At 38.5% G+C, this 13,842-nt stretch overlaps 1 protein-coding gene across 4 annotated transcripts in view; it reads right to left on the reverse strand.

Annotated features, from left to right (window-relative positions):
* Positions 1-13,842, reverse strand: part of ZNF236 (zinc finger protein 236) — a 161,215-nt gene that overhangs the window by 43,706 nt on the left and 103,667 nt on the right. For 2 of the 4 annotated variants that reach the window (XM_019524222.1, XM_019524212.1), the window contains 9 exons: positions 12,772-12,923; positions 10,548-10,651; positions 9,610-9,761; positions 9,282-9,500; positions 7,643-7,922; positions 6,000-6,103; positions 5,305-5,670; positions 4,338-4,483; positions 3,174-3,417 (listed from right to left, as the gene is read on the reverse strand). In XM_019524222.1, the coding sequence (XP_019379767.1) occupies positions 3,174-3,417; positions 4,338-4,483; positions 5,305-5,670; positions 6,000-6,103; positions 7,643-7,922; positions 9,282-9,500; positions 9,610-9,761; positions 10,548-10,651; positions 12,772-12,923 (1,767 nt within the window). The remainder of the gene's footprint in view (positions 1-3,173; positions 3,418-4,337; positions 4,484-5,304; positions 5,671-5,999; positions 6,104-7,642; positions 7,923-9,281; positions 9,501-9,609; positions 9,762-10,547; positions 10,652-12,771; positions 12,924-13,842) is intronic. The other 2 variants (XM_019524231.1, XM_019524238.1) reach the window with 2 other exon arrangements.

A 13,842-nucleotide genomic window follows, 5' to 3' on the forward strand; every position in this document is an offset into this window, starting at 1 on the left:
CACACAACATACAAGAGTAAGGCTTTATTTTTGAGTTATTATGCAAGTGCCTCTATACACAGCATGCAAACACAAATCATGGCAAATATTTTTGTAATAAAATATTATAGCAGGTGTTTGACTTTTAGTGTACGATTTGATTTTTGTCTGGTTCCAAAATGGCAACACCCCCCCCCCCCCCCGGAGCATTTCTGGGGGGCAAAGGTCAGGGATTAGGGGGCAAGACTTTTGGTCCCGATATGTCAACCAGGGAGAGAGACAACTGTCAAGGGGAGGGGCTAGCCATGCAGCCCTCGACAGCTCACCAAAACTAGTTAAGTGGCCCTCCAGCCAAAATAACTGCCCACCCCTGTTTTAAAACAAGTTTTATAATGTTAAATACCAAGACCTTTTTTGTTAACAAATCCACATACTGCAAGTTTGTGCTGTTCTAAGTATATAAAAACATTTTTATGTAATATTTTTTTATTGAACTACAGAAGTACTGGAATTGGAGAAAGAATAACAATTATAATAAGTTCTTCCATCATAACACCAATTTAAAATTCCTCAAATGTCAACATTTCACCTGCTGGACCAACTATTCGTTAATACATGATTTTTTTTGGAAAATTTAAGCAACCAACTTAAGCTCTTTTGAATGAGAAGAGTGAAAGAACATCCACTTGCCCACTTTAAAAAAGTATTTTATTTTATTTTGTTTAAATAGTGTAAGAAAATTTGGGAAACCAACCTGAAATCTGACACAGACCACCATTACAGATGCATGGGCTTCAATGTAATGCTGAAAATCAGTACTATTTTCCAAAATCTATTTAAAGCCTTTAAAAATAACTTTAACCACCCCTATATTTTGCATATCAATCAAATGCTTATCACCATTTTAAATAATTTAATTGTCAGGCTACACAGCTAAAAAGCTATGAAAACTGCACCATAAAATATCTAAAAATGAGTAAATTTTGTTTATTCTGTTAAAACATTTTCACTAGATAATAGTCACAGAGAATGCTAAATGTGTAGTTCTAAAACCTAGAGCGCACACACACACACACACACACACACACACACACACACACAGAGAGAGAGAGACAGTATTTACTTGAATCCAAAATGAGGTTTCTTTTCCCCATTCCACATAGGGAAAAAGAAACTCCACCTTGGATCCAAGTACCAGCCAGGGCAGGAGCTGTTGAAGCATGGGGGAGACAGTAGAGGTGTTGTGGAGGAGAATCATGCAATGGCACAGGAGTTGTGGCATTCATGGTCTGGGGCTGCTGTCACCACTGCTACCTGGCTGGGGCCCAAACCACAACGGGTTCCATACCTCAGAATGAAAAGCTGGAGTCAAAGCGACCATAGAGTAAGTTGGTGGTGGAAGATGACAGGCAAGAAGGGGGAAGGCAAGTGGCAGCAGGGACAGATAGTTGGGAGGTAGGCATCAGCCATGGGGGAGCATGTGGTGGTGGGCACAGGACCCCCACCTTCCCCAGCCACTGCTTATTCCCACTCCTACTTTCTTTCCCTGCCATAGTAGCGGAAGGACACATGAAGTTAAAACAACCTCCAATAATTAGATTCTACACATACAAAATTACAACATTGTTTATAATTTTCCATGTACAGAATGTAATTACTGGGGGAGAGGGGTCTTAAATTCAAAGTTGCCTTGGATTCAAGATGATCACAATGTATATGAACGCAGCAAGACAAAGAGAGTATTATAATCTTTCCACTGAAAGTTTCCCATCAGAAAACACAGATGATTCAATTAAATCAAAATATTTCAAGAGAGCATACAGATTGAATCAATGTTTCAATGTATAAAATGTTTCAAAGTCAAAATATAAACTCTGGCCTAAGGATTTTTATGGGTAATATCTTTTATTGGACCAACTGTATAGTTGTGAAGAACAGAGACAAAACTTTTGGGTAACAATGTACCCTTCCTGATGAAAGACAAAAAATTCTTGCCTCCCTTATTTGTCCTTTACCATCATGGCAACAACACCCTTCAACATTATCACAACTTGGACCTTGATGTTTAACACTGAAGATTTCCAAAACTGTGTAGTTTGGAAAAATAAACACATAGTTTCTGAATGCCTAGTTTCAGGAAAAAGGAGAGACTGACATCTCAACCATACTTAAAGATCTCAGAACTTCCTATGCACAAATCCTCTATTTTTAGTCTTTACTCTAGTTGTAATACTAACTCTGACAATTGCTTTGTTTGTTTGTTCAGGTATGTAGCCCTAATAATACTTAAAGAAAACATTATTGATGGTATTACCTGATATGAATGTCAGTTATCTGTCCAACAAAATATACACAAAAACAGGAAATTCCTTGGCATAGTCCTGGTTCTGACAGACTTGCAGTCTAAATGAAGCACATGTATGACTAAGAAATAGCTTACACTCCATGGTCCAAGTTTATGTAAGGATTTAGACCTGGCTTCCAGTTTTGTAGGGACACTTTTGTATTCACCCTTAACTGCTAACATTTAGTCTACAAACAGAATTTAAACATAAACCAGTACAAGTGATCAGAAACCATTTCAAATCTATAACACAACAGAAGTTAAGTGCACATAAACTGCTTTCAGAATGGCTGAAACTGGTTCAAGATAAACCTTGATGGATGTAGTATCAGACTTAACTTCAGGTTCAATTGATTTATTAAATTTCTGTCCCAGATCCCCTCCAAAGTCAAGTTAACTCAGAGTCCCTCAGCATTCCAGGATGCTTTGCACCTTCCCTGCAAACCTCCCTGAGTGGGCTAGCCTTGGTTTAAGCTATCTGCTTCAGTTGAACACGGAGGCATGCTCTAGTGCCTCTTGGCTTCTGGCCTGGGCCACTGCAGGGAAGTTAGCTGCATTTCTGGAATCCAAAGTGAATGTCTGTTCACTTGCTTATTGGTTCACAATCTATGACTAACCTGTGAAGACTGAATCAGTTCAGCCTTGGGTTTTTTTCACTGTCTGTATTTATCCCTAGGCATAAAAAACACTTATTTCAAAAAATGTAATTGTCTATATATAGGCCTACAGTTGCCTACAAAAGTAAAAAGTGTCAGTTTAAAAAAAACAATCAGGACCCATCAGTTCAAAATACAAATAAAATTATCTTAAAAAGAAACAAAGTGAAAACAAAGAGTTAATAACATCTTACCACTACTGCTAGTTGTCAACACAGATTCCTGCTCAGAAAGGGATCCTATCGTCATATTCGCTGAAGAGGTAACTGTGGGCTGTAAAGATAGGCTTGATATGGGCTGGATAACCACATTAGCTGGCACTGTGTTGTCTGGTGCCTGGAGGGAACTGTTCTGTGCAGGCATATTGGAATCCCCTGTCAGCTGCTGAGCAAGTAGATTACTCTGCTGCAGGGTTTGCTGTAAGATACTGGGATCGATCTGAAAAACAAATGTGGATAAGTGAACATTCTCAGTATAAACTCAGAATTCAAAGAGCTGCCTTTGTGCTTCATAATGCTAAAAGGCTTGGGCTTTGGCTAAAATGGTATCTCTTTCTCCAGATCTGTCACAGTAAATGCAACAGACAAAATGTTTGGGTAGTTGTGACAATCATTAGATTAAATCATGAAGGGCCTACTTAAAAGATACCCTTTTTCATCTTGGGTTCCTCCCACCTTAGAATTCAGTATTTCTTCTTTATCACTTTTGGGGTTCTATGTAAAATGTGACACATTTCACGAGTGTTTAATACTGAAGGTAAGGTAACAGAGAATGGAGCTGGGGGGGTGTAGACTGATAGTGGGAATGACATTTTTCTCTATCTGGTGGAACTATATACCTAAATTCCTGCTTGATCTTGCTCTTTTTTTCACTTTTTTCCTAATTCATGTTCATTTCTAATTTATACTTATATTTATACTTGTTGAGAATTTAAACAATAGATACAGAAACAGAGGTAGAAACAGGTTTCTTGTACTGAGAGAGGGAGCTTTTCCTGAATGGCCAATGTAGATTAAAAAAAGTGTTCACTTAAAAAAATAAAATAATAAAAAGCATAAAATAAGGTTTCAAACAAGGTACAATTTGGATACAATTTCAGAGACATGCTAAAGAAAGAGGCCAGCAGTTTTATTTTCAGCACACCCGTGGGTGTGCTCACACGCGTACGCATGCGCACACATTTTTCCAGTTCTGACCAACCACGACTATTTCTTGAAAATGCAGGGAACTCTGTTCTGTACCTGAGCAGAGCCAGAGTGAAGTCAGTACAGCTCTGCCAGCATAAAGGTGTCTGTACACACAAAGCTTCAGCCAGAATCAGGGTTCTTATTAATCAAAAAAAATCAAGGAATGCCTACCTGCAATGTGATGTTGTTAATACTAGCAGCATCAATTCCAGAAATTTGAACGTTCTGTCCAACCAGATTAGCAGCAAGCTGTAACTGTATTCCTTCAAGAGTGGCCAAACTGCCATCTGTCAAGGACACAGTTAAGTCACCTCCAGCTATCAAAGAAAACAGTCATATTATAATTTTTTTCTTAGTCACTCCCGGTCTCCTTTTTAACCAGTATTCTTAATCCAATCAATTACCAAAATATGCAATTCTGTATACCCAGGAAAATTAATTAAATCCATACAGTTAATACTTAACTTTTTAGGTTTACAAAAATATTCACAAAATTTAAGGGGAAAATAGATTTAAGTGCTGGCCTCCTTTTCTTTGAAGTAGTTACAGACTACCTTTTAAAATGTGTACCTATTATGTCAAATTTCCAAAGATCCTTTTCTTTTGGAAGCATACCCTCTCCGAAAGAAAAAGAACAGATTTACTAATGGGCACACTGTAATGGTAAATATACATGGACATGAGGTCTAAGCAACTTTACTAAGTACAAAACCTGTGTATTTCAAAAAGACATTTCAAAGTATGTTCTACTTATAAACACATTATGTATTCATATGGGTAGAAACTGACTGCACATTAAGGATGCCTGTAGATATGCGGGGACACTGCTCCAATGCACTGTAATTACTGTGCATCAGAGCAGACTAATTGAGTCTGCTGGAGTGTGCTAATTAGCACAACCCAGCATCCCCCATGTGTTGTGTACTCAGCGTCCCTCTGCTACAAAATGATGGGGGCACTTCAAATAAAGCTCGTCAAACAAGACTTAGTTAAAGTGCCCCCACAGCCATTTTGAAGTGTGGGATGCTGAATACACGAGACGCTACAGGTTCTTTAGTTACAGCAGTCTAAACTGAAAGAGAAGTGAAAACTCAGTAATTAGCTAAATCACCATAAATATCATTATCCCTTTTTTTACCTGACATAGAAGCAGGGAGGATAGCCTGCCCTACAAGTCCTTGCTGAAGCAAATTTTGATCAAACTGACTTGTCAAAACAGAGTTATTCATTATGAAAACATTGGGGTCTGTTGATGAAGAATTAAGAAGATTCACTGGCTGCAGTCCCTCAGCTGAGGCACGGGTGACAGGCTTCCTGACCTTCTTGGTCTCTGGTTTATAATGACATTGTATGTGGGTTTTTCTGCGCCCTGAAGTACGAAACCGTAAATCACAGTGTGGACACTTAAATGGCTTTGCTCCAGTATGCAGACGCATATGCACTTTTAGACTCCCTTTGGTAGAAAAAGAATTACTGCATACGTGACAACTGAAGAGCTTCTGGCCTGAAAAAGATCAAGAAGAGAGTTGGAGAAACAAAATCAGTTCTAAACATTTCTTTTTTCTAACATTTATTTGATTATGTTTTTCTGTCAACACTGCACTTCATTTTCTCATCTTGATGATCATAATAATGCCCCTTGTCCATCTAATCCTTCCCTTTACTCCCATCAGAATTTAGCTCCTTCATTTTTGTCCACTCTCACTTCTTAGTATACTGTGCCTAACTTCCCATCAGCAGATGCCAACTTCCATCATCCATAATAAGTAAGTAACAGAAGTCCAAGTACACAGAGCTTTACAGCTTTATACAGAACTTCAAAGTCTTACTAACCTGTGTGTGTTTTTACATGACAATCAAGAGTAGACTTCACTGTAAAACTTTTCCCACATTCATCACATTTGTATGGTTTCTCTCCAGTGTGGATGCGAACATGCCTACACATAAATGGGTGCACTTGAATTACTGTGTTGACTGGCGTTTTTAAAAAAGCATGACAATTTCTAAACACTTTGTATCTTACAACTTAAAATGCAATATTTAAAAACTTACATTTACATTTAAGCTTATTAAATATTCAGAACTGGTAGGAAGCTGAATTTAAAGATGTATGCAATTTGTTTTCGTGCTCCAACTAGATTTTTACATATTGCATATTCTAATTCTACTGCTATAAAAATCCACATGAGCAAATCCCTGAATATAAATATATATTCTAAGACTTTACAATAATCATCTTAACACAGGAAAATGGAAATATGAGAGAAAAGCAGCGATACTACAATCTCAGAATAGGCAGTATTTCCTTCTACCTCAAAGAGCAATACTGGGTGCGTCTACATGTGATACTGCATCACTGTAGCAACACACTATGGCGATATAGCATCTGTGGGCAAAACCTGTGACACTACAGCTACGATACCATAGCTATGTGCTCCCCCATTATAGCACATTGCTAGAGTGACATAATACCTAAAAACAACTATGCACAGCACACACAGTGCAGTACCGACTGTTACAGCACCATTTTTTAGTACTTCCAAAAAGAAATACTAAAAAAAATGGAAGTAGCCCAAAAGGAAGTACTAAATGATGGCGCAGTAACAACAATGCCATAACAGGATGTGTGGATGCGCTCATTAAGTATTTATAAACTGCTGTGAAAATGAAGTGCTTATTGCTGTATTTACTGGATTCCAAAACAAGGTTTCCCCTCCATTTAACATGGGGAAAATAGCCTCTCGTCTTGGAACTGATTACAAGGAGGCGGGAAGACGGGGATGGGTAGGCAGCTACTGTAGTTCCGGCTCCAGCTCCAATTCAGGGTTGGAGCTGCAGTTGTAACTGCAGCTGCAGCCTGATCCCTTTCCCTGTCTACCTCTCACTCCCCAGAAGTCTCGGGATCCCCCATCCCCTCTTCCTCCCATCTTCCACCCCTCCCTGCAGCCTCTGCCTTTCTGCTGTCCCCACTCCTCCCCTGTCCCCAACCACTTACTCTTGCTCTGCGCTGGCAGGCCCCATGAAGTGCAGCTCCAACCTGGCTTAATAGCGGCAGTAGTTCTAGTTGGGACTTCAGCCATATCGCCACTGCCAGACTACCACTGCCTCTCCTACCACCTGTCTGCCTACAGGCTCCCCATTGCCTGCCCCCCACATCACAAGCCCCCCTGCTATTGCTTTCCCTGCTACAGCAGTGGACACACACACTTAAAACAACTCTCCCAATAATTAGATTCTATACATAGAATTATTCAAAAATTATAATCTTCCATATATAGACACTAATTATTGGGTGGGTTGTTTTGAATTCAGGGGTCATGTTGGATTTGGGTAAATATGGTAGTACTAGTTAATCCTCATAACACATTACAACTAAACAAGACATAATTTAGTTGCATGAAAGATCACATTGGCATTGGGAGGTGTGAGATGAAGAACTTAGCATACCCAAAAGGCACAAAACTGATATTTCTTACCTGACTAAGTCACTGGGCTTTTTAAAGCTTTTAGGACAATATGTACAACAGTTGGCATATTTGGGCTCTGCTTCCAGTTCTGCTTGCTTATCTTTGATCTCACTAATTCTATCCTTTTCTGCAGCAGACTGGACAAGAACTTTTTCTGAGACAGTAGCACTTTCTTGAGGTCTAATTTTTGCAAGTTCTGCTGTTTCTTCTTCTGTGAAAGTGATGACCCCAGGCCGAGACTTTCTAGAGGTCCTCTCAGAATTTTCATCATCTTCTTCCAACCCTATGGCTATTTAAGAAGTACAAAAGTATATTTAATCTTATCTGGGATTAAATTTGCAACATGTGTTAATCATATGGTTACTGCATGATGCCAATATGACAGCGTTAAAGTTGTTGGGGTATAATGCATTTTACCCAAAGTAAAATTTACATATTCTCAATGCTAACTCCACTTTTGCTTAGCTACATTTAAGCAAAAACAAAAAAAAACCTATTAGAAAATACAGCTCTAGTAAGCACACTTGTTTTTTCTATAGCAAAACAACTGTCAAGTAAACCTCAAATACAAAACCTTTATAGCTCATAACGACTCAACAAGGCTTCTAGATGCATGTGCCTGTGGCATGCATGAGTGTGTGCGTGTACGCATATCTATACACCCACATCCACACAAATAAATATAATGAACTTTGAATTCCATTTTTTAAAAATTACTTTTTCAACAGAACTAATTTAAAATTCTTCAGAAAATACTAAAACACAAAAATTCCACCACTGTGGGATCTCACCTTCATGGAAATATCTACACTTTTCCACTAATATCTCAAGCTTTGTTTGCATCCATATAATCTGAATTAAAATTTTTTTAAGCAAGGGATTTCCATAAGAAAGAAACTAGGTTGATAGAACGTAAATGGAAGAATGCACACAAAGTAGAAATATGAAAAATATTTTGACAAGCCATTCGATATTTGCCACATGAAACAATTTTAACAAATAAGATAGAGTATTATTACAGTCCTACATACAGTAAAATCTCTGTTATCTGGCATTTAACTAACCAGCATACTTAATTAACCAGAATTTCAGTGGTGGAACACACCCAGTGCCGCACTGCGCCGCTTTGCTGCATCGCTGTGAGGGTACCCACACAGGGTATCTGAGTGTGCGCACCTCTCCCCCCTGCTGCAGCAGCGTGTGGCCAGGCTGCCCTGGCATTTGGGGTGGCTGACTATTATGGCATTTTTATCTGTATACTATTTTATTCTTTATACAGTATGTTACACTGTAATGCATTGTACACTAATTTTTGAAAAACTGCACTACAAGTATGGCACTGTCTTTGGAATTTTTAGATAACCAGCAGCCTCCATTCTCCATTAATGCTGGATAAGAAAGATGCTACTGTATATTGAATACCATTCCAACATTTACAGATCAGAACTGCTGAAAAGTATGTTTGGTTTCCTCTACTGATTTAGGAAAAAAACAAAACAAAAAAATCAGTTTTACTGTCTCATTAGGCATATGCTTACATTTTCGAATGAAAAAAGTTATAATCACAGCTCTAGCATTACATGAATGTAATATGCTGATGATCATTTGTGTATCAAAAAGCACTAACAGGAAAATATAAGCTGCTCACCTCCTCCTCCTCCTCCTGCCTCTCCAGCTGTTGTTACTGCAGAGGAAACTGCCTGGTGTTTTTTCATGTGCTTTTTGCAGTGAACAGTTGTTCGGAAACTCTCATCACAGAATGGACACTTGTAAGGCTTCATGCTCATATGAGTTGCCATGTGTCTGGTAAGGCTGCCATTGGTAGTAAAGGATGTATTGCAAATGTTACAGCTGAATGCTTTAACTCCTTAAAGAAACAGGGGGAAAGTATTTAACATATCCAATACATTTACATATAATATTGACAACTCCCAAACCTGAAGTCATTTAAACAAATACATATATTGAGTAATTACCTGTATGGGTCTTCTCATGTGATTTAAGAACTCCTGAGGAAACAAACCCACGGCCACAAAGTTGGCATTTATAGGGCTTCTCGCCAGTATGTGATCGCACGTGCTGCTTCAAATGACTGGATTTCTTAAAACCCTTGTTGCAATACTCACATCTATTTAAGAAAATGTAGTTTTCAGATAGCGTTATATTGATGCACCTTACAAGTGTCTTTTAAAAAAATCTCTACCGTCTTAACTGGAAAATCTGATGGCACCTAGGACTTGCATGGATAGAATCAATCAAGTGTTTAATGAAAATATTTTGGTCTTCTGTTTTCTTTTCACAAAATCCATCAACTTGTGGAACTTGGTTATTTAGGGCAAATAGCGTAACGTGGTGGCCCTATGGTAACCAGAACAATAAGGAACTTCTAGTCTTTGTTTAAGTCTTTCTTTGGGTGTTCCAATCAAGATGGTCAAGACTATGTTCTCAACATCTGGTTGAAACAGATGGGGTCAGCTTATCATTTCTGCTTCTTTTATTTCTGTTTTGTTAATATATTCAGTGGTACAGTAGAATGTGAATTCTGCACAACTTGCAACCCTATTTATCATGTGAAATTTGCACAAAAGGATATATGCTTTCACAAACATGAGGTTACATTAAAAAAATCCATTAAGGACAGTTCAAGAGTGGGGTTCAACATCTCCTGAATACAGTACCCTCTGTTCACTGAGTGAATCACAATGATCATTAACATGACTGCATAATGGGCTTGTTCCCCCCATCTCTCCTTCATTGCCTTTTTTCAAAGTTATAGACTAATTTTCAAAGTGTACAGCTGGTTTCCAAAGCCCTTGATTAAGCCCTTGATGGTGTCTGTATTGGCTACATTTAAAAAGTAATACAGGATATTAAAAAGTTATAAGACTAAGTTTAAAAATAAAGTAAAACAGACCTGTAGGAACGCCTACTTTGATCTTCACTATCCTCAAGAAAATGGGGGCGCTGGTTATGCAGTTCAAGTTCTTCTTGTGACTGATCTTGTATCAGGCGAGTAGTCTAGAAATCAAAGTAGTCAGAAATCTTAAAACTCATCAATAACAAAATTCAAGACACGCAAACATGTAATAAAGACTCAAAGCATCTCCATATCCCAAATGTTCAAATGAAAAGATACAGAATCTGCAATTTGCTTATTTGTAAAATTTATCATAAGCATAAAACCAGTGTGCCTTCTGACCATGAAATGATGAAGGAAACAAAAGATGCAGAACAACAGAAAAGTCTTTTTATACAATGGGAATTAATGGAACCAATGCAGTGTCTCTTCTAATCTGGGAATCTACAGATTTATCACTTTCTTTTATGCCTTCTTAAAAGTAAGGATTTCAGAAATAGAAAGCAGTCTCTCTACATAGTATTCTACCGTCTAAATTAGGCATACCAACAGGGGTACTTGGAAAGGAGCTAGGAGGTACACATAGACGGACGGGGATGGAGCACCGCCACCTGCCACCCTGCATCAGTCTCCCAGGAGCAGAGCTGGGGGGGGGGCAGGGGGGGAGTGAAAGCAATGGCTCCCCTCTGTGGGCCACACAAGCACCACCCGGACACTGGGGAGAGAGAGGGTTGCACGCAGCGATGGGCACTGCTGCCATCCACCACCTTGTGCTGCCACTGACACCCCCTCCCCCCACATCACCAGAAGTGTACCCAGAAGGGGTACATTCCTTAAAAAAAAGTTGAAAACCCTTATTCTATATTAATCTAACAACCAGGTGATAAAAAACCCAGTGCTGACAGTTATTACTACCTTTCCAATGCCTAAACTCTTTTCTTAAGACAAATGATAGCACAGCCTTACAGAGAGGCTGGCACTCCATGAAGGCTGCAGAGAAAATAAGTATCTGAAAAATACTCTCATTTCCAGAGACACTAAAATCCACCTTCTAATATTACTGATAGACATTAATTTACTTATGCAATTGGGATCCAACTAATTTTATGATGGATCCTAAAAATATCATGGCCTGTCACATGGATCCCAAACAACCAATAACTGCCACTTGTTCCCAGTGCATGGGGAATTTTAAAAAGTACACCTGTAGCTAGACTGAAATCACAGCTTTAATGGCTCCTCAGACTCAGAAACCAGGTACAGACCCAGCAGCCCTGGATCAGACAGCCCAGTACCACTCATACTTTTTGAAAGTCCCTATATGACAGGAACCAGAGATCAGAGAGCTTCTTCTGATGCTCCCTGATAGCAGGCCCCAACCTCCATCTGCCTTGAGGGGCGGCCAGGACCTGAACTCAGGGCTGCTGCCCACCTGATCCTGCTAATTGGGTAGATAGCAGCTGTGTCTCAGACCTGGAGGCTGCTGCAAACTGAATCCTGAAGCTCAGCTGAGTGTCAGGATTTGGTCTGGGGCATCCCCAACATACTGCATACTCAGTTTAAGTTGCAGTACAAACAAGCCACAAGATGTTCCACATTATATGAAACATCTTTGTGGCTCATTTGCTATATAACTACACTACAAATTGGCTTTAACATGTGGCACACTCACATTTATGGTGTGAGGAATACATGAATCACACCATAAATGTAACATTGCCAGGGCCCTTACAGGATACTTTAGATCTCTAATCCACATTTACAACACTTGGAAGGGTACAAAATAGTCATATACTATGTTTTAACTATCATGAAAACAACGGTAACTACAGAATGCCTTTAAATTAGGTATGGTTCGGGTAAACAAAAACTTATGTCAAAAAAAATTATGAAAAAGCATATAATTGGCAACCAGAGATTGTGAGAAATCTTTAGCCATGAAAATTCCATAATTTCATGTCGCATATCTTCCATCTGCCTATTTAAGTTCCCTTTTAAATTTCTAACATTTAGCATGTCCATATCATGCATATCCCTAGAATTTTAGTTTTAAGAAGGCATAAAAGAAAGTGATAAATGTGTATCTTCTTTTTAAATGTGGCTCAAGCAACAATATATATTTAGTGGTTTTTTATGCTTTAAATAGAAAAAAAGCAAGAAAAATCCTAAGATTTACCACCTTGCCTCATGGTTGTACAGCCATTCTCTAGAAGAAGCCAATGTCACCACAAGAAAGTCAAACTCACAAAACAAGTAAAAATAAATTCTATCTTATACTCACTACATTAATAGTGTCTGTGTTTGGAACCTGAAGCAGATTTGGCTGATGGTAGCTTGTTGAAAGAGCCTGAGATTCAAGTGTGCTTGAATCCTGTAGCTGCTGCACAGCTGGAAATTGATTCTGCTGATTGTAGCTATCATTCACTGTAAAACCTGCCATAAATTAAGGAAAGTCAGAAGCTCTGAATAATAGAAAATGTACAGAATTTAAATAGGACATGAACATCAGAGCACTATTTTGAAGTCTGATTTTAAAAAAAAGGAGTAACAGCCAAAAAAATATAACATCATACCCTTTGCTGGTAATTGGTAAAATGCATGAGCATTCTGGGCATCTACTAAATATTCATGTAAGAGTTACTTACCATTAGCTGGAATTCTATTAGGCAATCTCCTCCACAGAACAACATGTTTGAAGTTTCTTCAAGATGCCTTATCTCAGAGCCATTGAAATTTTGAATTTCTTGTATGTAAGCATGCATGTGTCAAACAGGTTGACCCAGCTCCCTTTATCCATGTTGGTACCACGCTCCCTTTATTACACTGGAAGCTGATCACAAGGATGCAAAGCTCAGTGGGGAGGATGGCGGGTGAGTGGAGGAGATGTCCCAATAGGAGAACTCCAGTTTTTGATAAAGTAACCCCATTTTCTCCTACTTTGGATCTCCTCCACATATTCCCACTCTTTAGATTAATAGTAGAGTAGTGCCTTTCCGAGGCAAACTGCAAAGTAAAACTAAAATGTTGTTCATTCACATTACTATAAAAAATGCCTAAAAATTTGTTCTTTTGGTTATATCAAATCCTACCTCCTTCTTTGCTAATGTAATAAACAAACTGATGACTGACTTATAATAGGATGACTGAGAGCCAGTAAAGTATAGCTCAGATTTCCAATTGTTTTGATGTTATCAAACAATCTTCAACCTCCACCCCTTTTTTGATAAAAAAGATAGAGTGTGATATTTCTTATATAAAAAGTCAGTCAAAGTTTTCATGGGAAAAATGAGGCCACAATTATTATAAAAAAAAAGTAGTGGGAATTAAATGTTATGCTTTGCTTATAGATGGC

The sequence above is a fragment of the Gavialis gangeticus genome, unplaced genomic scaffold (genome assembly GCF_001723915.1).
Source record: "Gavialis gangeticus isolate Ggan-Ray unplaced genomic scaffold, GavGan_comp1, whole genome shotgun sequence".
Classification (NCBI taxonomy): Eukaryota; Metazoa; Chordata; order Crocodylia; family Gavialidae; genus Gavialis; species Gavialis gangeticus.